Here is a 23964-nt window from a genome sequence, read left to right as displayed (position 1 = left end):
TATGGGGGAGAAAAGAAGAAAAGCCCTTGTTGTGTGGTGGAGTTGGAGAAAACAGTATGAACAAGAACTCAGAGTCAGGAGAATGAGGAGAGTGTCCAGGGAACATTTCAGTGGAAGGGGAAGACCAGGTTGGGACTAGACTGGGGCAGGCCTCTGACAACAGGAAAATAGGTATGAATCTACCCTGTAAGCAATGGGAGCCATCGGTGTTCGTTGAGGAAGAAAGTAAAAATTCAACCTATTTTAAAAGATGCTGCAACAAAAAAATAAAATAAATGGTACTACAAGTATTTATATATTTATAAAGTCAGTGTATACTCTGGTTTTAAAATATTTCCTGATTTTAATAAATATCTTGCATTAAGTGTTCATTTTATCAGTCAGCCACTTTGATTTTCTTAAAATCTATTATATATTGATGAGGAAGCTGTCCCTCCAACTTATGAATACTACAACACTGCTGTTTTCTGTGTATACCATTTTTGATAGAAAACCCTATTTAATTGTTTAAATGAAATAAACCAAAAGTAAATACATTGCAAAAATACATTTTAATACATTGTGGAAAATACATAGTGAAAAATACATTGTATTAAAATGTGTGTTTTAAAATACATTTTAATACATTTAAAATACATTGAACATTAGCATTTAGATAGTTATTTACAATGGTATTTACAATCAATTTTACTATAATTTTTGTGAACAGAAAGATAACTACAGAGAGCTAACTATGGACATAAAACTATCTCCAGCTGCTTCCTTCTAACACACAAACCTGGGTAGAAAGGGGTAACAGTTAAAAGTGCTACAGTTCAAAATCATTCTGATTAAATTAGGTCCTGACAAATTCTTCTGGGTTAAAAAATGCTAAGTCAGAAGAGGAGGCAAGTGTGCACAACCTCCACTTCCCCCCATTTTTACTGTGGCATCCTGACTTCACTGACGTGCACTTGAAGTAAACCTGTACCTGAATCCTGGGAAATGTCACAAACAACAGGCCTTCTAAATCCAATGTATTGCTTTAAGCCCATTATTATGAGTTTATAGCAGGTGGTTTAACTTTGGAATAGACTTCTTTAGATATCAATGCTAACGATCTATTAAACCTTTATTTTTAATTACAAAACATTTAAAATTTTTCAATTATAGTTGACCTATTAACCATTTTTATGACTAATGGCTGTTCTAATGGTCAAGAAATGACCAAGTGGGGTACCTCAACTGACAGTGTTTCCTGTGTGCTTTTAGTGAAGTTAACTGTCTGCACTATAAAATCTTATGGTTTGACTGAAAGGCTTGTTTTGACTGATAACTGATATTAAGATCAACAAAATGATTCTGAATCCCTCTTTGCTACAGAAGAATTAGATGCAAATTTGAATGGCCTGAGCTAATAAAATTATCCACCGATCACTTTCCTTCAGGTTAAAGCAGCCAGCAGTCTGCCATGGCATTTCCTATATAGAAGTTTGTGTAACTTTGTGACAGATAAACTGGTCATAGCTACATTTTATTAAGTCCATCAGAAATCCAAACCTTAATTCATATTTTGTCCTTATAGAAAAATACAATCCGTTTTATGAGTTTCTATAAATAAATTATGGATAAAAAAGAGACACTGTTTCTAATGGTCTCCTTGGGAAGATACCCATGCAGACTGTAACATTTAACTTCAAAATATATTTCTTTTCTATCCTTTTTTGTTTTCCAAGTGACTAGTAATAAATAAACTAATGATTACTGTGTGGTAGGGAAAAACTTTTTAGTCATTTTTCCATCTAAGAATTTCATTAAATGAACATGTGGCATATCTTGTAGTAATATGAATAGACGATAACTGGAAATCCAGTTTTACTTTTTAAACTACAAATGGTTGGCAACTGTTTCCTTAATAGTTATTGCAGGAGTAGGTCCAACATGAGTCCATATATAGCCCTTTTCTGGTCTGGTGGGAATTGTGGGAAATGGTGATGAAAGTGACTTGAAATATTCAGAGGGTGCATGACAAACAAACTCCAAGTATTCCATCTTCCGGGGAAGATCCTCCTCTGGTCCTAAAGGCGCCAATGGAAAGGTTAAACACATTTTGAACATGGATATCATTATCATAAAATGTTAAAATACCAAGACACTAGGAGAAACCAGTCTGGTCGTACCTGACGTTAGTCCTTGGAACATATATTACTATGAAGTTACTCATCATTTTTTCTATTTTAACTGCTTAAGGAATATAGCATTCTCCCCAAAACAGTGACTCAATATAGAAAGGAATCTTAACACATTGTATGCGGGAAACATATTTATACGTTCTACTAGTGTAGTAGAGCGCGGGACACGTGTTAATACGTTTTTTATAGACTAGCGGTAGAATGCGGGTAACGTATAAATACGTAAACTAAAGTTATCGTAATTTTACTGAACGTTGCCATTTGCGCAAAAATTAGCAAAAATGGCCCGCGCCACTGTTAGCGCGCGATAAAAACTACCCGCAAACAATGTGTTAAAAAAAATAATATTTAGCCTCGCCGAAACCGGTTTGGCTCAGTGGATGGAGCGTCAGCCTGCGGACTGAAAGGTCCCAGGTTTGATTCCGGTCAAGGGCATGTACCTGGGTTGCGGGCACATCCCCAGTGGGAGATGTGCAGGAGGCGGCTGATCGATGTTTCTCTCTCATCGATGTTTCTAACTCTCTCTATCTCTCTCCCTTCCTCTCTGTAAAAAATCAATAAAATATATTTAAAAAAAAATAATATTTAGCCTTATACAGTGTTTATTATATATGCCCGCACTGTTCTTAGTACTGACACATATCAATACATTGAATCCTCGAAAAGCCCTCTCTGGTAGGCACTATTATTATTTCCATTTTACATATGAGGAAAATGAGACAAGGATTAAGGAACTTGCCCAACTCACACAGCTAGTAAGTGTATAGGCTACGAACCCAGACAGTCTGGCCCCCGAGGTTGTGCTCTGGCATCTGAGGAAGAGGAAGAGGAGGTGGGAGAGGAGCTGGAGGAAATTCTGTCATATCACTGCCTCTGCTGACAATCCTATCCAATCAATCATGTAGAGGCCCAAAATTCATGCACTTGTGGGGAGGGGAGGGCAGAGGGGAAGGAGGTCCCTCAGCCCAGCCTCGGGGAATGTCTGACTGATGGCTTAGGCTCGCTCCCCATGGGGATGTTCATCAGTGGGGCATCCTTAGCGCTGCCATGGAGACAGGAGAGGCTCCCGCCACCACCACTGTGCTCACCAGCTGTGAGCCCAGCTTCTGGCTGAGTGTTACTCCCCTGTGGGAGTGCACTGACCACCAGGGGGCAGCTCCTGCGTTGAGCATTTGCCCCCTGGTGGTGTGGGTGTCATAGCAACTGGTCATCATGCCAAAACTGGCTCTCCGACATCCCCCCAGGGATCCTGGATTGCGAGGGCGCAGGCCAGGGTGAGGGACACAACGGGTGCAGGGTACACTATCGGGCCGAGGAGGAACGCTGGAGGTTGGCCAGCTGGAGAGGGACTGCAGGAGGGCTCCAGGGTGTGTCCGGCCCGTCTCGCTCAGTCCCGATCAGCCGGACACCAGCAGCAAGCTAACCTACCGGTCGGAGCATCTGCCCACTGGTAGTCAGTGCATGTCATAGCAACTGGTCGACTGGTCAACTGTCTGCCCCCTGGTGGTCAGTGCCCATCATAGCAAGTGGTTGAGCAGCCTCAGCATATTATTAGCATACTAGAGGCCTGATGCACGAAATTTGTGCAAGAGTAGTCCTTCTTTCCCCAGGCTGCTAGCACTTGCTATCCCTCTGGCACCCAGGACCTGAGCTTCCCTCTGGCCACCAGCAGGCACTCAGGACCCGGGCTTCTCTCGCAGCCCCAGCTTTGTCCGGAAGGTCCTTTGGGAGGACGTACAGTCTAATTAGCATATTACGCTTATATCATTATAGATTACGCTTTGATTGGTTGAATGGCTGACTGGCTGACCAGACACTTAGCATAGTAGGCTTTTATTATATAAGATAAGCAGAAAACTGGTCATGTATCAAACTTGACATGCAGGAGACAATAACAATGAAATGTTATTTGTCCCTGAGTTCTCCCTAAAAAATGTTGTTTTCTCCTCAGTGCAAAAGTAACCCATGCCCACTGCAGAAAGGTTACAAAGTTCAGAGTTACAGAACTCTGAATACTTTTAAAATTTTACTTAGTAACTTCTTGTGAGTCTACATAAAGAATTATTTGTACCATTTCTTTTTTTATTATATTTTAAATTTTTTTAAAATTATTTATTGCTTAAAGTATTACAAAGAGTATTACAAATGTGCCATTTCTTTTGGCAGCACTGAAATTAGTACAGTGGCTGCCATTTCAAAGATCGACAATGATATGCTATAAAAGGTCTAGAACAAGCATGTCAAACTTGCGGCCCAGACAATATAATGGGATGTAAGAAACGTTTTAATAAAAATTTTATAACTTAATTTTTACAATATCGTTATACATAATTATTAATAAAGAACTACAACGTTCGCTAATGACTGATTACTACAATCGTGCTGCATTCATTTCCCTTACATGCAGATGCACCATTTCTCTCCATTAATACTAGCAGCGAATATTTTAGCAGCTGACTGCCACGTCATTAGTCTTGTACTGACTTGTTTGGTGTGCGCAACAGGAAATATTTTGCTTTTGGAGAATAAGAAAAATAGGTTTATTTGCGTTACACTTATTACTTTGTGCAGTTATTCAGTGTCTGGTAAGTTAATGTTCAAGAAAAAATATTAATTTTTATTAAAATGTTCAATTATTTTCTGTTAACGATTACTCATTTATTTCAGCCCTTTGTATTCAGCATGTCTCTATCGAAATAAACTTAGGTTTCCATGAAAATTGAAGCTTTTGTTTTTTGTGGCCCACATACACTTAAACCTTTTTTATTTGGACCCTGTTAGCCTTTGAGTTTGACATGCTTGGTCTAGAATGATTATGTGTGACATGAAGAAGAATGCATATTGAGAATATGTAAGGTTCTAGAAATAACTGTGATAGTTCCTTAAGAAATTATTTTTAGATTTTTATAAGTAACCTAAATAACCTAGTTCCTGAGCAATAAATTCTTTTAATAGTTTAATCTTGGGTCACTTAAAAAATTTTTATCCACATTACTTTTTAGTAGGTGCATACAGGCCTGACTCTAAACAACTGGCAGCACTCAAAGCCCAGCTGTATAAAATGTTTCTGTTTTCTATAAAGCTCTCTATGTGTACTTAATGGTACTTATGCTTCTTTGTTATGGACTGAATTGCACCCTCCCTAATTCATATGTTGAAGCCCTAACCCTCAAATGATGGCATTTGGAGACAGGGATTAGGGAGGTTATTAAGGTTAAATGAGGTCATGAGGGTGGAACCCTAACCCGCCAGGATCGATGTTCTTATAAGAAGAGACTGAAGAAGGACTGTGTACAACAAGAAGGTGACAGTCCACAAGCCAGGAAGAGAGCTCCACCAGCAACTAACACTGAGAGCACCTTCATCTTGGACTGCCAGCTTCCAGAACAATGAGAAAATAAATTTCTGTTGTTTAAGCCATTCAGTCTGTGGTATTTTGTTATGGTAGCCTGACCAGACTAATGCATTCTTATACCTAATAACAGAGACTTACCTGGGTCCAAGGACCTGTACCATCTGACAAACTCACCGATGATGTAGGATGCAGGATCGAATCGGTCCGTAGGGCTAGAAAGAGTGGGGATGAGCCACGTCAGTGCTGCGCTCTTCTCACAGTACTGGTCCTGGATAAAACCCCGGATCTGAGCATAGTAGGATTTTCCATCTTGCTCATCAATCACAGAAACAACATCTCCAATTTGGTAATATACCCCCTGGTGGAAATAGAAGATAATCCCACATTTAAAATAAATAGAACAGCACCAGAGCTATGAATGGAAACTTCCTTAATGTAAAAGCAAGAGTTTTCAAAGTGGTCAGTAGAAGGGCTCTGAAAGGGACTGATAAACTGATGTGTATATGGTTGATGCCAATTCTAAAATTGTTTCACTTTTGAATGAAAAAAATTTTACACACACACAACTTGCATCTGGAGAAAATGTGCTTATAAAAATACTTTGATTTTCTATCACAACAATACTGTCCCTACTTTTTTGGATAGAAAAATTGAGCTGTAAAAGTGCTGCTAAGTGCCTTGCTGAAAGCCTCCAAAGGCAGAGCTGCAGCTGAGGTTCCTACACTAGCTCAGTGGTCTGCTTCTATACTGGCTTGAAAATCAGTGCTTATCTGGTGAAAATATGCTCTATATACCTTCCTCCTCAACCATCAATTAGGGAAAAGAGATACTACAAACTGAAGCCAAAGAAATGATAGAAGCTCTTCTGATTGTAATAGGTCTTCAGGGTAGGTTTTTACCCTTAACTTACCATACCTTTCCCCAGTCTCACTGGCAGCTGTCTCCTCCCTTCCTATTCTCTGTGATATTCTCCCACAAGACAGTTACTGGTATTTCTGGCATTCAAGGCTTCATGTCGTATCCATACTCTACTTCATACCCAACTAACTAACCTGTGCATATTTTGTGTTTAGAACCCTTATAACTCTGCCTCTGCCTTCTACCCTATGTCCTCTTCCCTGGGTCTTGAACTGGAAATAATCTCTCATTTGAACATCCATAATAGCTGATCCAAATATTTATGACACTTAGCACTTCCTTAGGTGGGTGCAGGAACCCGCCTGCAAGGGTGATTCATTGCTACTTCCCTCAAAATAGGGCCTTGGCAGCAGATAAAGCTGCTGGGGTGTGCACCTAAACCACAAAAATGATTCTGAGAAAATATTTCCAGTAACTGAGTTGTGACATGAGCACCTTGGAGACCAGGAGTTTCTCCTGGACGCTTTATCCATATGTCCGAGGGTGACTGTTGCAGCTGGATCATTATGGACGGGTAGAGTCAATGTGGGCCACATTCCCCTACCTGCTGGTTACTAACACATGGCACACAGTAATAAATTACTGATACTTGCAATAACAGGTCTCGTGCTTTCCATCGACATATGCCTTAAAAATCATTAGTACATGAAGTTCTTAGCTTAGTCAGTTGCTCCTGGACTTAATCTGTAAACTCTGTGTTTAGCTGTGAAAATAACGCACACATTTGAAAATGTGATGATAACTGTTCCTATTCACTGAGAGTTAGGTGCTTAAATATACATGATCTCACTTGACCAAATGAGTAGTTTCTATTTACAATCCCTATTTTATAGAATCTATATAATATAGATGAAGAAACATCAGAGAACCCTGGCCAGTGGTGCTCAGTGGTTGGAGTTTCGGCCCTTGCACCGAAGGATCATGGGTTTGATTCCCAGTCAAGGGCACATACCTGGGTTACAGTTTCAATTCCCATCTTGGTCGGGACATGTGCGGGAGACAACCAATTGATGTCTTTCTCACATAGATGTTTCTCTCTTCCCCCCGACCCCGCTCTACTCTCACTAAAAAAATTATATAAATACTAGGGGCCCGGTGCACGAAATTCGTGCACTGGGTGTGTGGGGGGTGGGGGGGTGGGGGGGGGGAGAGTCTCCCTCAGCCCAGCCTGCCTCCTCTCACATACTGGGAGCCCTCAGGCGTTGACCCCCATCACCCTCCGATCGCCTGATCGGCCCCTTGCCCAGGCCTGACGCCTCCGCCAGAGGTGTCAGGCTTGGACAGGGGACCCCCATCTCCCCCCGATCACTGGCTCTGGCCCCCGCCCAGGCCTGAGGCCTCTGGCCCAGGAATCATGCCTGGGCAGGGGACCCCCATCTCCCTCTGATCGCTTGCTCCACCCCCCGCCCAAGCCTGACGCCTCTGACCCAGGCTTCAGGCCTGGGCAAGGGGACCATCATATCCCCCAGATCCCCGGCTCCGCCCCCCACCCAGGCCTGATGCCTTGGCCAGAGGAGTTGACCCTCATCACCCTCTGATCACCAATCACCGGATCGGCCCCTTGACCAGGCCTGAGGCCTCCGGCAGAGATGTCAGGCCTGGGCAGGGGACCCCCAGCTCCCCGCGGTTGCAGGCTCCGCCCCTGCCCAGGCCTAACGCCTCTGGCCTAGGCGTCCGGCCCGGGCAGCGGGGACCTGCAGTGGCAGCGGGGGGCGCTGCGATCGTGGGCTTCGCTTTAGGCCCAGGCAAGGGACCCCTAGCTCCTGGGACTGCCAGCTTCGACTGTGCCCAGCTCCCATCGCTGGCTCCACCCCTACTTCCTGCTACCACTGGCCAGGGCGGCAAAGGCGCCTGATTCTCCGATCATGGCTGGGGGGCAGGGCAAAGGCGGCCCCAGGGCCGCCTTTGCCCTGCCCCCCAGCTCTTAGCTCCCCCCTGGGTTTCAGATCACTGTCAGTGGCAGGGGGCTTCTTCCTGCTTTCCCTTTCGCCTCCCTGCATTGTGCCTACATATGCAAATTAGCCGCCATCTTGTTGGCAGTTAACTGTCATTCTTAGTTGGCAGTTAATTTGCATATAGCCCTGATTAGCCAATGAAAAAGGTATCGCCGTACGCCAATTACCATTTTTCTCTTTTATTAGTGTAGATATCTCCTCAAGTAAGGATTCTTGGACTCCCTCTGTCTCCCCATGGACTTCCAGTAGGTGCTACTCCCCCTGCCCTTATCCTCCCACTTCTGCTTAAAGGCATTTTAGAATCCCAGTGCTGACTACCCATTAGACATCCTCTACGCATCTAAATCCTGCCTCTGTCCTTCTCACCCTTCAGTGCCATCACATTGTCTAGGATGGCTCACTCTCATAGCTCCACACCATACATTGATATTTTAAAAATGATTCTCATGATCTATGTTAAGAAATTCTCAAGATCCTAATCATATTTCAATAGGCAACTTCCCCTCCCATATCAGCTCTGAGTGAGATGTTTTATAACAGCTACCTCTGGGAGAAACAGCTTAGAGAAGAATAAAAACACAATCACACAGACCTTCAGACCCACCCAACGTTTTAGTAGCACATTATACAGTAGGCCCAAATTGTCCCCAGTACCTCTACAGGTGTTTACCTTGTAGAAGATTGATTCTGCAGTGATTATGGTGGAAACTGACTCAGGCGCTTTGATGGGCTGTGAAAAAAAAAAGGTAAAATTATTAGCACATTCATACTGTGTATGTGTGTATATAGGCATTTTTTTCCAACCATATATGAGAGTTCTGTAATTTGAGAAATACTAAATTTGTTGTTTGGTGACAAAAACTGCAAAAAGACAAATGATTTTCTGAATGTTGTCGCCAAGTGCAGTATGAATATTTCCACTGCTATTCCTGCTATCATTCGCTTAAAAATGGCTGGGAACTAGAGGACAAGCTTCTGATTATGCTGCTGAGAGCTAACACAAGCCCTTTCCAAGCTTTATTACATTTTAACATTTTAGGTGTAAAAATATATTACCTCTAATGCCCTGAGCATGACAGAAATGAAGTAAAAAATGGGTGAGCACTAAGTGAAAAAGTGCTTCCTTGATGACATTTTCCATCTCAACCTGACTATGGAACCAGCTATGACACGTGAGATATTATCAGAACCCACTTTCTAGCAAGCCTGAACTAAGGCTAAAAGAAATTTTCTTGGGAGTTCTTATTAATCTGCCACCATCCACCCACCACTGAAATCTGTTCTTAAGCTGAAATATACTCTTTTATGCCACAACAGAGAAAGCGGGCCTCCCAAAATATGTCTTGGTATCATCCTTGAAGAGTTTGCTAGAAAAATTGATACTGAAGTAACTGCAGAGAATATAGTCTATCATACGTAAGAATAAAACATGTTTAAGTGATACAACTATAAATAATCAAATGAATATTTACTTAACATGTTTTGTCTAGCCAACAAATGCCTCATTTTTAGAAAATTAAATTATTATAATCTTAAATGAATTAGAGGCAACTACTCTTAGTAAGAAAAGAATCCACCATCTGTACAATATACTGGAGGCCCCTCTGTGTTTTATGAATGAATATGCCTTTACTGGTCAGCCCGTCGTTCCTGTTCTGAAGAGGAAATGTCTCACCGAGGATTTAAAGAGCTGCCTACAGCGCCCTGCCCATTGCGTTTGACCATGGCCCCTTGTGTTTACAAAGATAATGAGAACTTACTGCACAGAAAATGTGCTTGCAACCACCCCCACCACCAGTCTTTCAACAATCTGTTTTCTTACAGCAGAACAGGGAAAGGTTTAGCAAAATTTTAATGCGTATTCATCAAACTGATCCTAAGTCAGTAAAATGCATTTTTTTCTGGAGCTAAAATAACAAATACATAAACAAGTTCCAGTATTATTATTTACTCAGATCTTTAAAGAAGGAAAAAAGGTTTCCTGGTGTCCTTGGCCATACCATAAGCCTCTGCATATGAACAACAAATATGCATCTATCAACAAGAGAATCTAAGAATCAAGTGAGTAAATAATCTGATGAACAGAATGAACTGTGATTATAATAGAATCAGGGACATAGAAAGGGAATGGACTGACTATTCTTGGGGGGGAAAGGGGTGTGGGAGATGCGGGAAGAGACTGGACAAAAATCGTGCACCTATGGATGAGGACAGTGGGTGGGGAGTGAGGGCGGAGGGTGGGGCGGGAACTGGGAGGAGGGGAGTTATGGGGGGGGGGAAGAGGAACAAATGTAATAATCTGAACAATAAAGATTTAATTTAAAAAAAAAAAGAAGAAGCCAATAAGACCCATCCAATAAGGCGCATCCCAGGCGCACGTTTCCTCTTCCTCCAGACGCCGACCGTGTACCTCCCAGAGGAAAGGAAAAAGGCAAACCCGCGCTTCCCGGGAAGAGGCGAAGTGTGGGCCACTCCCCGGTCACCACCCAGGCGCTCCGGGGGAGGGAGGAAGGTCGCGGTGGGATGAAGGCTGTGGCAGGACACATTGCACACAACGCCATGACAGTGGAAAAACAAAAACACAACCACCTTACGTTTTTTAATTTAAAAATGTGTCTTCTCCCTTTTCCTTTAGTGGAAACCTTCTTCTCCGCAGCCGGAGCGGACTTGTACTTGGTGTTGCGGAGCCGAGCGGACCTCCTGTGAATTTCCTGCTTACTCTGCTACATCGAGAACAAAACAGAGAGAGGAATGAACCCACAGCGCGGGAAGGATGCTGTCCCGACGCAGCCACCCCACAGGGGTCCCCGAGCGGAGCGCGCCCCTCGTCCCGGCCCTGCCTCCTCCTGCTGGGCGACCCCGTTATCTGGGCTCCGGGAAGCAGGGCGGGGCCTCGGCGAGCAGCGCCGGAGCCTCCGAAAAGCGGACGTCTGTTCACGGGCACTGACAGCAGAGAAACACCCGGCGACGCGGCCTCCGCCGCCCTCCGCGGGGAGCCGGTGCCGCCACTAAAAGGGCGTGAACGGGGCGGGACGACGAGACGCCCCTCACACGGGGCAAGCCCTGCAGCCGGACCCTCGGTACCCGCCTGCGCATGCGTGTGGCTAACGGGATGGCTGGTTGCTACCCAAAATATCACCACAATGGAGGGATTCCCAGGGGTTTTTAATTTTCTTGCTTCTTTAGACTATCAATTTCTGGTAAGAAAAGGTGCTTAGAATGGGCCGAGCCGGTTAATATCTCATCGGGGTGGGGGCGGCCCGCGGGGGGGGAGGAGGGGCTCACCTGCTTGCCGCCCCCGCCCCCGTTGCTCTGCGAAGGGGCGGCCGAGGTGCTGGCGAAGGTGGCCGCCCCGAGGCCCCCGCCGCCGCCGCCGCCGCCGCCCCCGGTCCCGCCGGCGGCCCCCGAGCCCGCGCCCCCGCCGCCCGCGCCGCCGCGGCCAGAGCAGTGGAGGCAGAGGATGTCCCCCTGCGGGCTCTTCTTCCACATGGAGGACGACGTGGTCTTGCAGACGCTGCAGGTGGGCTTCAGGCCCAGAGGCATGGTGGCCGGCTCGGGCGGCCCGCGCGGGCGCAGCGACACGGGAATGGCGACCGCCGGCCCGGCCGCCCGATGGCCGGCCCGCCACGTCCAGCGACAGGGAGAGCGACTGGGCGCGGGCGCTCCCCTGTCCACGCCGGGACCGGCCGCGGCCGCTGTCCCCGGAGGCCGGAAGCGAGTCTCCCCGCGCCGAGCCCAGCACCACCCCGGGTGCCCGCGGCGCCGGAGGCGGAGCAGCGGTCCTGAGGCAGCTTCCGGCGGTGGGCGGGACCCGCGCCCCGCTGACCGGAAGTGCGCCCGGGTAGGGGCGTGCGCGGCCTTTCAGTTTGCTGTTTGAGAGTTTTTGGTTTTAGGCGGGTAAAATACAGACCGTGCAATTAAATTTGAATTTCAGATGAGCAAAGAATATTTTTTTAAAAATATATGTATATCCCATGCAATGTTCGAATTTATCTGAAATTCTGCCTTAACTGGGCGTCCTGTATTTTCATTTGCTAAATTTGGCTCTCCTGCTCAGGACCCCTTTGCGCGCTTAACAAGATAGCACCAGAGGCACGGATACAGGGAGCAGACTGACGGCCCTCCGAGGGGAGGGGAGGGGGGGAACTGGATGAAAGAAGGTGAAGGGATTATCCAGGGAATATATATATTTCCAGGGGGGGCTGGGTGGAGGTGCGTAAAGGCGGGGGAAATGGGGACTTTTGTGATAGTAACTTTGTAATTATAATTTAGACCCCCAAGTATTTTTGTTTATATAGATTATATCCATGGACATTTATGTGTTAGGAGTTGAAATAGACATTTCAGCCTAAGATGCCAAGCACACATTTATTTTATTTTATTTTTTTAAAATCTATTTTATTGATTTTTTACAGAGAGGAAGGGAGAGAGATAGAGAGTTAGAAACATCGATGAGAGAGAAACATCGATCAGCTGCCTCCTGCACATCTCCTACTGGGGATATGCCCGCAACCCAGGTACATGCCCTTGACCGGAATCGAACCTGGGACCTTTCAGTCCGCAGGCCGACGCTCTATCCACTGAGCCAAACCGGTTTCGGCACACACATTTATTTTTAAAAAATATATTTTTATTGATTTCAGAGAGAAAGGGAGAGGGAGAGAGAGAGAAACATCAATAATGAGAGAGAATCATTAATCAGCCACCTCCTGCACGCCCCCGACTGGGAATCGAGCCTGCAACCCAGGCCTGTGCCCCCAACCAGAATGGAACCTGGGACCCTTCAGTCCGCAGGCTGACACTCTATCCACTGAGCCAAACCAGCCAGGGCAAAGCACACGTTTATTAACCATTGAGTGATGTCATCATACTTGGGTGATGTCATCATATGGCCTGTAGCCCTCTGAACAGTATGCCAGTGCAATGAGAGTGGAAAGGCAAGTAAGTGGCTTGGCACTGTTGGGAACCTGTTTTGACCCCAAGGACTCCCTGCAAGGGTCTTGGACTTCCCTGGACCACAGTCTAGAACAGGTGGCTTAGGACCAACTCATGATGAAAAGCCAGCCCCCCACCAGGAAAAGGAATCTCTCCTCAGCTTCACTTAGTAAAGCTGTGGTTGCATACCTGTGTCCATGGTCCTGGGGTTTGGGGACTTGATGTTTTTGGCAAGGTCTTGATGAATGTGTTGGTGGTGTGGGCTGATTGGGAGAGGGGAAAGGCCAATGGGTTGAATGCCTATGACGTCATGAAATCTCAGTGCTTATGACCCCCGTAGAACAAGATATTAATGTTCCTGTTCTACTGTTAGCTGATCAACAGAGGAGCCATGATGTGGACTGGCTGCCAACACGGTGGCTGCTCTTGGTGTCATATCTGGACAGGCCTTTAGAGCAGCCCTGGGGCCGGGCTGTGGCTCGGTCATCCTCTCTCTGAGTCAAGGTTTCCCCAACAGTAAAACAGAATATTAACTATTCTCCAGGGCTGTTATGGGGATTAAGATCAACTGTAAAAGTGGTTGAGGAGAATAGGTAAAGAATGCTGTTCCCTTATTTTAGAACGATACACTCTGTGAGGGGCATCTAGGTATGCACTTTCATGCTCCCTAATTTCTTTCTCCTGGTAATGTTTCCCCCTCTGCATCTGATCTCCTCTCCAAAAACATCAAGTCCCCAAACACCAGGACCATGGACACAGATATGCAACCACAGCTTTACCAACTGAAGCTGAGGAGAGATTCCTTTTCCTGGTGAGGCCCCTGGTTCATCAACTTCCTCTCCACCAAAGGATGCTATCCTGGGTGGGGTAAATAGCCGCCTGCATAACCACCCAGCATCCCCTTCTCTCCATTTCCCTTCATTCCACTGATCACCATCTTCTGTTCTTGACAGCTCCCTGGTCACACCCTCTACCCTTCTGAAGAACTCCATTTTTTTCCTTGTAAAAAATTTTTACAACCTTTTAAAATGAAGTATAATACACATACTGTAAAGTATCCAACTCATTCCTGCACAACTTATCACAAGGTAACCTCACTTGAGCAACCAAATTAAGAAATAGAACATTACTACCATAAGAGGAGTCCCCTTGCACTTGCCCTATATACAGAAAGGTCCACTAGCATGACTTCTAACACCATAGATTTTGTAGATTCCCTTTGTCAGGTTAAGGAAGTTCCCTTCTATTCCTATTTTTGTCACAAATGCAGAATTTTATCAGATCGTGTGCCGTGCCAGCACAGCCAAGGGTGAACCTGAGGAGGGGTGGTGAAGGATTGAAGAAAAGACAGACAAGAGAATACAGCTGGGGCTCGGTGGATCTCCCGTGCCTGGATGAGGACATAAAAGACCTAGCCTGCAAGCCGATGCTTTATTTTATAGTCTGATTGAAACAAGGGTAGATGAACATGTATACAAATGTTCTTGTTTTGGCAACACTTGCTGCACCTCCCACAGTCCAATATCTCCTTAGGAAGGAATTAGAGAGGGCTACAAGGTCAGGCTTAATTATGCTAGGAGAGCTCTGCCCTCCAGGCTGGGACTTGTTTGAGGCCACAGGTCAACCCAAGGCTTGACTCTAGCTGCTCCCTACAAAATAGTTTTCTCTATGAGATGAGCATAATCCTTTTTTTTTCTTTACCTATTAACTTACAGATTATACAGATTTCTGAATGTTAAATTAACATTGAAACTCCTGGAATGAATCCAACATGATTGTGATGTGCTATTCTTTTCACACATTGCTGGATTTGGTTAACTAATATTTTAAGATTTTTGCATGTCCATGAGTGAGATGGGTGTATGATCTTTTTTTCTTGTAATATCTTTGTCAGACTTTGGCATCAAGGTTCTGTCAACCAATGTAAGGATTTGGGATTTTATTCTGAGTGATACAGGAAACTATTCAAGGCTCTGACATGTGCTGATATGAAACGATGTCAGAGATAATTAAGAGGGGGGATAGCCATACATTTAACCAAGGAGGTGAGAGAACTACATTGAAAACTAGGAGACATTAATGAAAGAAATTGAGGAAGACACGATAAATGGAAAGCTATTCTGTGCTCATGGATTGAAAATATTGATATTGTTAAAATGTCCATTCTACCAAAAGCAATATATAGATTCAATGTAATCCCTATAAAAATTTCAATGGCATTTTTCAGAGAAATAGAACCAACAATCCTAAAATTTGTATGGAACCACAAAATACTCCAAATAGCCAAAGCAATCTTGAAGAACAACAACAAAGCTGGAGGCATCATGCTCCCTGACTTCAAACTACATTACAAAACCATAGTATTCAGAACAGTATGATACTGGCATAAAAAGAGACACATAGATCAATGGAACAGAATAGCCCAGAAATAAACCCATGTATATACATATGGTCAGTTAATTTATGGCAAAGGAACCAAGAATATACAATGAAGAAAGGACAATCTCTTCTATAAATGATGTCAGGAAAACTGGACAGCCATATGCAAAAGAATGAAACTGGACCACCACCTCCTACAAAAAAAAAACAAAAATTAACTCAAAATGGACTAAAGATTTGAATGTAAGACCTAAACCATAAACCTCCTAGAAGAAAATATATGTGGTAAGCTCCTTGACATCAGTCTTGGCAATGATTTTTTTAAAAAACTGATACCAAAAACAAAAGTAAATAAAAAAACTTCTGCACAGCAAAGAAAACCATCCACAAGATGGGTAGGTTACCAAACCGGAGAAAATGTTTTGCAAATCATTTATTTGGTAAGGGGTTAATATCCAAAATATATGAAGAATTTGGAAGAAACCAAGATGGCGGCATAGGTTAACGCCGGAGATTGCTGCCTCGAACAACCACTTCAAAAAACAACTAAACGACGGAACGGACATCATCCAGAACCACAGGAAGGCTGGCTGAGTGGAAATCCTACAACTAGGAGGAAACAGAATATCATATCCAGACTCAGAGGAGGCGCAGTGCTGAAGTGAAATACTCAGGTGCGGAGTGCGCACGGAGCTGGCTGGTGGCAGAGGGTGCGGTTGTTGTTTTCAATCGGGAGGGAGTTTCAGACTCTGAGCTCCAGATCCGGGCGAGTCTCTAGGGACCCAGACAGGAGAAGTGGGACTGTCCGGCTTCGGTCGGAACTCGAAGGCAGTTTTCTCTCCGAGGGTTGCAGTGTTTGCTGGGACTCTGTGAGGCAGAGCCCCTAGGGACGGAACTGAGAGCAGCCATAACTGCTCGCTCCAGCCCGCCCTGTAGATCCGCGGGGACCCACCCCGCCCAAGCCCTGAGCAGAGCCATTTGCCCAATAGCCTCAGGCAAACGCTAGATTAGCACCGCCCTAGAGATCCAGCACCGAAGCTCTCCCACTGCAGACACAGCTGACTCTCATAGCCAGTTAGCCTGGAGGTCAAATCACCCCCGGTATTGCCGACAACAATCAAGGCTTAACTACAACAAGACTGTGCACAAAGACCACTAGGGGGTGCACCAAGAAAGCATGAAAAATGCAGAGACAAAGAAACAGGACAAAACTGTCAATGGAGGATACTGAGTTCAGAACCACACTTTTAAGGTCTCTTAAGAACTGTCTAGAAGCCGCCAATAAATGTAGTGAGATCCTCAAGAAATCTAATGAGACCCTCGATATTATGCTAAAGAACCAACTAGAAATTAAGCATACACGGACTGAAATAATGAATACTATACAGACTCCCAACAGCAGACCAGAGGAGCGTAAGAATCAAGGCAAAGATTTGAAATGCGAAGAAGCAAAAAACACCCAACAAGAAAAGCAAAATGAAAAAAGAATCCGAAAATACGAAGATAGTGTAAGGAGCCTCTGGGACAGCTTCAAGCGTACCAACATCCAAGTTATGGGGGTGCCAGAAGATGAGAGAGAGCAAGATATTGAAAACCTATTTGAAGAAATAATGACAGAAAACTTCCCCCACCTGGTGAAAGAAATAGACTTACAGGTCCAGGAAGCGCAGAGAACCCCAAACAAAAGGAATCCAAAGAGGACCACACCAAGACACATCATAATTAAAATGCCAAGAGCAAAAGACAAAGAGAGAATCTTAAAAGCAGCAAGAGAAAGAAACTCAGTTACCTACAAGGGAATACCCATACGACTGTCAGCTGATTTCTCAACAGAAACTTTGCAGGCCAGAAGGGAATGGCAAGAAATATTCAAAGTGATTAATACCAAGAACCTACAACCAAGATTACTTTATCCAGCAAAGCTATCATTCAGAACTGAAGGTCAGATAAAGAGCTTCACAGATAAGGAAAAGCTAAAGGAGTTCATCACAACCAAACCAATATTATATGAAATGCTGAAAGGTATCCTTTAAGAAGAGGAAGAAGAAGAAAAAGGTAAAGATACAAATTATGAACAACAAACATGCATCTATCAACAAGTGAATCTAAGAATCAAGTGAATAAATAATCTGGTGACCATAATAGAATCAGGGACATAGAAAGGGAATGGACTGACTATTCTTGTGGGGGAAAGGGGTGTGGGAGATGCGGGAAGAGACTGGACAAAAATCGTGCACCCTATGGATGAGGACAGTGGGTGGGGAGTGAGGGCGGAGGGTGGGGTGGGAACTGGGAGGAGGGGAGTTATGGGGGGGACAAAAGAGGAACAAATGTAATAATCTGAACAATAAAGATTTAATTTTTAAAAAAACCCACAAAATATATGAAGAATTCATGCAACTCAATAGCAAAAAAAATAAATAAATCTGATTTTTTTAAAATGAGCATAGGATCTGAATAGACATCTTCCCAAAGAAGACATACAGCTGGTCAACAGGCACATGGAAAGATGATCTAAATCACTAATCATCAGGGAAATGCAAATCAAAAACCGCAATGAGATATCTCCTCATATCTTTTAGGATGGCTATTATTAAAAAAAAAAAAAAAGATATACGTGTTAGTGAGGATGTTAAGAAAAGGAAACCTTGTGCACTGTTGGTGGGGATGTAAATTAGTGCAAACACTATGGAAAACAGTATGGAGGTTCCAGTCATAAAAAATGAAAGACATCTTGCCATTTAGGACAACATGGATGGATCTTGATGACATTATGCTAAGTTAAATAAGTCAGACTGAGAAAGACAATACCATATAATCTCACTTATATGTGGAATCTCAAAAAACAAAAAACAAAAAACCAAACAAACCTAACACAAATAACCAAGCTCATAGATACAGAGAACAGACTGATGGTTGCCAGAGGTGGGGGAGGGGCAAAATGGGTGAAGGGGGTCAAGAGGTATAAACTTACGATTATAAAATAAACAAGTCAAGGGGATGTCAAGAGCATGGTGACTATAGTTACAATACTGTATTGCATATTTAAAAGTTGCTAAAAGAGTAGATCTTATAAGTTCTCATCACAAGAAAAGAAAATTTTGTAACTATATATGGTAATGAATGTTAACTGTACTTATGTGTGATCACTTCACAATCTATACAAATAGCAAACCATGCCCTAGCCGGTTTGGCTCAGTGGATAGAGCGTCAGGCCTGCGGACCGAAGGGTCCCAGGTTCGATTCCGCCTGGGTTGCGGGCTTGGTCCAATGTGCAGGAGGCAGCCAATCAATGATTCCCTCTCATCATTGATGTTTCTCTCTCTCTCTTCCTCTCCCTTCCTCTCTGAAATGGAAAATATATATATTAAAAAAACAACAACAAGTAGCAAACCATTATGTTGTACACCTGAAAGTAATTAATGTTATATATAGATTATACTTTATTATAGCTTTTTTAAAAGGGGAAAAAAGCAATTTACAGAATAGTATATAGAATATGATCATTTTATGTAAATTTAAAAGCTCCATGTATGTGATGGGTACATATTTTTAGTCATTTAGACAAAGAACTTGACAATTGATGGCAACAGAGGTGGTGAGGAAGGGAGACTTTCAGTTTTCACTTTGCACTATTTTGTATTGTTTAAAATGTTTTGACACGTGCATGCATTTTAAAATTTAATTACAAGAAGAATGCAGAAAAAGAAGAGAAAAAGGAGGAGGCGGGAAGGAGAAAGTATCAAATGGAAAAGGAAATGAAGGCAGCTCTTTGGCCCTCAAAGTTGTCTCCTCGCTGGAGGTGGTGGTGTAGAGTGGATAGTACCGGCTCAAGGACTGGCAACCGAACCTCGTCATGCAGCTCAGCCCCTCTGCCAAGTGAGGATGGTGCTGCCCACTCAGGGCCGTGTGGAGATGTGATCAGTTTCTGTGCTTGGCATGTGGTTCTAAGTCAGCAGGTGTCTGCTCCCAGCCCCTCCTCCCTACCCCCCCCCCCCCCCCGACTTCTCTCACCAACCAGCCTGAGTCAGGCCTCCCCGGCTCCTCCTCGGCCTGCAGCCCGGGGTGGACATCTCCTTGGATCGCGGGAGGCACCAACGCTGTCATCGTCCGCAGAACCACAAGGCCTGCTTTCTCATGAACAAGTCTTACTCCTGAGGGCGAAGGAGTTTCACAGGCATCTTCCTCCTGCCGGCGAGGTGATGGCACGTGCGGAGGAGGCCACGTCCCCCAGAGCCCTGCTCAGGCTGCAGGCCGCTCCCTGACGGAGTCAGTGTGAGGGGGCAGGTGTCGGCCTCCCTGGCGCTCAGCACCCAGTCCATTGGCCGTGACTCTGACCAGTACGAGGCTGGGCAGATGGACTCGACTCGGAGCCCCGCTCCTGGGTAGCGGGGTTCCCAGGACACCCCCACGCCCAACTGCCACTCTCCTAACTGCCATCGGAACTCTGCTCGGTCCTGGGGTGAGCGCTGGCTGGGGGGCCCCCCGAAAGCGTTTGGAGGGCCAGGTGAGAGCTTCCTTCTGTGACTTGGGCACCAGCCCCTATAGTTTCGAGAGGGAAACTCAGCTAGCTGCCTTTGGTTTTTGTTTGTTTGGTGTTGGCTTCAGAGCTCTGAAGCCCCTGCTGCCTCTCGCCCTTCTGATTTGCAGGATGTCGGGGGAAGAAACCCACTTGGCTATCTGAGCATCGTTGGGTGTGAAGACGCTCCGCAGAGGAGCTCCAGACTTGGTAAAAAAAAAAAAAAAAGAGAAATATTTTTCTCTTCAAAATGCAAATCTTTCTTTTTTATATAAATAATAAATGCACATTATAAAAATGTATACAATCCAGAGGCATTCCCCACCTCTGCTGTGTGACTAGAGACAGCCACATTAATAGCTGGTAGTGTATCTTTTCAGTCTCTGGAAATATATGCATCTGTGTAAAACATTAATGTGAGCTTACTAAATATTATTCTATAATCTGGCTGCTTAAATTCAAAAGTACACAAAAGTGAACTTTCCAGCCCATATATATATATACCTGCATTTTCCTGGCTGAAATTAACTTTACCATTCCCTAATATTGGGTAGCTAGTCTGTTCTACATTTCTTTCTGTTACAAATAGTGAATGATGTAATGAACTCCCTTTTACATGTATGGCTGCCTATTCGTGTGGGTATTTTTATGGGATAAAATTCTTACAAATGTACCTAATGGGTCTAAAGTAAGGCACATTTTGAGTTTTGGTAGATGCATCTAAATTACTCACCAAAAAGGCTTACACACCTGCCAATTCCACATTGTCAAGGCCCATGATAGTTGTAGGGGTTATGGAAATGGCTTAACTTCTTTTAAAATCAGGAGAAAATATAATACCAATGACTTTATAATACACAACAGATCCAGACTGGATTGCATATGTTATATACCAGTGCAGCTATAAAGTATACTTGTTTATGTTTTCTTTAATGGAGAGGGAACCCATGAAGGCCAATGTGCACAGGGCCTGCAAGGCATAGTGTGGCCCTGGGTTACCCATTTCTCCACACCCCTGCAACTCTGAGAATTATTTTTTTAGTTTTTGCTAGTCTTTTATGCAAATAAAAAAACATGCCATTTCACAATTGTTTCTACCTGCACTTCTTTGGTTATTTGTGAGGTAGGTATGTATGGTCACCTAAGTATGTTGATCATTGAAATGTCCTTTATGAATTGCCTATTTATGTTTTTATCTCATCTTTCTATTCAGCTGCTCATCTTTTCTTTGTTAAAAATTTTGCATTCTAGATTTACTGGTATCTTTTTGTCATGATATTGGAAGGTTTTCTATACCCCAAATCTGTCAGGCATTTCTTTATGGTATCACTAGAGGCCTGGTGCATGAAATTCTTGCATTAGTGGGGGGGTGGAGGGTCCCTCAGCCCTGCCTGCACTCTCTCGCAGTCTGGGAGCTCTCAGAGACTGCGCTTGTCCGCCATGAACCTGGCTTCTGGCTGAGCGGCATTCCCCCATGGGAGCACACTGACCACCAGTGGACAGCTCCTGCTTTGAGCACTTGCCCCCTCATGGTCAGTGCACATCATAGCAACTGGTCGATCAGTTGACTGTCTGCCCCTGCTGGCAGTGCATGTCATAGCGAGCGGTTGAGCAGCTTTAGCATATCATTAGCATATTACCCTTTGATTGGTTGAACTGACAATCATCCGACTGGGCACTTAGCATATTAGGCTTTTATTATATAGGACTAGAGGCCCGGTGCACAAAAATTTGTGCACTCGGGGGGGGGGGCGGTTCCCTCAGCCCGGCCTGTGCCCTCTCGCAGTCTGGGACCCCTCGGGGGATGACCACCTGCTGGCTTAGGCCTGCTCCCTGGGAATTGGGCCTAAGCTGGCAATCAGACATCCCTCTGGCAGCCCGGCAACCCTCGGGGGATGTCCACTTGACAGCGGGGAGCAGGCCTAAGCTGCAGTCAGACATCCTTAGCGCTGCTGAAGAGGCAGGAGAGGCTCCTACCACCACCGCTGTACTGGCAGCCATCAGCCTGGCTTGTGGCTGAGCAGAGCTCCCCCATGTGGGAGCACTCTAACCACCAGAGGGCAGCTCCTGCATTGAGCGTCTGCCCCCTGGTGGTCAGTGTGTGTCATAGTGACCAGTCATTCCCAGTCATTCTGCTGTTAGGGTCAGTTTGCATAGTACCCTTTTACTATATAGGATAGAGGCCTGGTGCATGGGTGGGGGCCAGCTGGGTTGCCCTGAAGGGTGTCCCGGATCAGGGTGGGGGTCCCGCTAGGGTGCCTGGCCAGCCTGGGTGAGGGGCTGATGGCTGTTTCCAGGCTGGCCACACCCCCTTTAGGGTGGGGGTTCCCACTGGGGTGCCTGGCCAGTCTGGGTAAGGGGCTGAGGGCCATTTTCAGGCTGGCTGGCGACTGAATCTCCCAGCCTCTCCTTTTCTTCTTCTTCTTTTTTTTATTCTGGGATTTATTTACCTTCTATAATTAAAACTTTGTTGCCATCCTGCTCGCTCCAGCTCTGAGGCCACGGCCTGCTGAAAGCAGGTATCTGGGGTTTGTTTAGCTTCTATAATTGAAACTTTGTTGCTTTCGGAGCTCAGAGCTGGGTCGTGGCAGGCGGGGAACCTTGGCTTCCTCCATCACTGGAGCAAGCAAGCCTCCTGCTCACTTCAGCTGCGTGGCTGCAGGCCGCCATCTTGGTTGGTGGTTAATTTGCATATTACCCTGATTAGCCAATGGGAAGCATAGGGAAGGTATGGTCAATTACCCTTTTGTCTTTTATTAGATAGGATTCTTACAAGGGTTTACAAAAATATACATTGATATTTTCTTTTCTTTTTTATTTATTTATTTATTTTTAAATTTTTTTTTATTGCTTAAAGTATTACAAATATGTCTCCCTTTTTCCCCCACCCTTGACAATCCCCTGGCCTCCCCTACCCCCCAGTGTCTTATGTCCATTGGTTATGCTTATATGCATGCATATAAGTCCTTCGGTTGATCTCTTACACTCCGCTTCTGCCCCCCACTCTCCCCGGTCTTCCCACTGCAGTTTGACAGTCTGTTTGAGGCAGCTCTGCCTCTGAATCTATTTTTGTTCATAAGTTTATGATGGTCTCTATTATCCATGAATGAGTGAGATCATGTGGTATTTTTCCTTCATTGACTGGCTTATTTCACTTAGCATAATGGTCTCCAGTTACATCCATTCTGTTGCAAATGGTAAGAGTTCCTTCTTTTTTACAGCAGCATAGTATTCCATCGTGTAGATGTACCACAGCTTTCTAATCCATTCATCTACTGATGGGCACTTAGGCTGTTTCCAGATCTTAGCTATGGTGAATTGTGCTGCTATGAACATATGGGTGCATATATCCTTTCTGACTGGTGTTTCTGGTTTCTTGGGATATATTCCTAGAAGAGGGATCACAGAGTCAAATGGGAATTCCATTTTTAGTTTTTTAAGGAAACTCCATACTGTCTTCCATAGTGGCTGCACCAGTCTGCATTCCCACCAGCAGTGCACGAGTGTTCCTTTTTCTCCACATCCTCTCCAATATCTATGGCTATTATTATTTATGATAGCATCTTTAATTCATCTGGAATTCTTTTTGTAAAAGATGTGAAATAGTTACTAATCTTTGTTTTCCAGCATCTTGGGACAATAACTTAAAATATCACTTTTATCAAATATTAAATTCTCATTATACATGACTCTATTTTTTGAATCTCTTCCATCCCATTGATCCATTCATCC

The 23964-nt window shown here is 44.6% G+C and overlaps 2 protein-coding genes across 2 annotated transcripts in view; one reads left to right on the top strand and one right to left on the bottom strand.

Annotated features, from left to right (window-relative positions):
- Positions 1–532: 532 nt before the first annotated feature.
- Positions 533–12141, bottom strand: GATAD1 (GATA zinc finger domain containing 1). The gene is made up of 5 exons (XM_081102343.1): positions 11685–12141; positions 10994–11122; positions 9070–9129; positions 5701–5884; positions 533–2057 (listed from the first exon to the last, which is right to left on the bottom strand). The coding sequence occupies exons 1-5, from the start codon at positions 11940–11942 to the stop codon at positions 1867–1869; spliced, it is 822 nt and encodes a 273-aa protein (XP_080958469.1). The 5' UTR covers positions 11943–12141; the 3' UTR covers positions 533–1866.
- LOC308527026 (protein lifeguard 1-like) overlaps positions 11298–23964 on the top strand; it is a 27593-nt gene continuing 14926 nt past the window's right edge. Inside the window, exon 1 of the mRNA XM_081102342.1 lies at positions 11298–11599. The gene's annotated coding sequence lies outside the window, so the exon portion shown is untranslated. The remainder of the gene's footprint in view (positions 11600–23964) is intronic.

The sequence above is a fragment of the Myotis nattereri genome (genome assembly GCF_964212035.1).
Source record: "Myotis nattereri genome assembly, chromosome: 11".
In the NCBI taxonomy this organism is placed as follows: Eukaryota; Metazoa; Chordata; class Mammalia; order Chiroptera; family Vespertilionidae; genus Myotis; species Myotis nattereri.
Note: the sequence above shows the minus strand (reverse complement) of the source record. Positions and strands in the feature narration are given on the sequence as shown.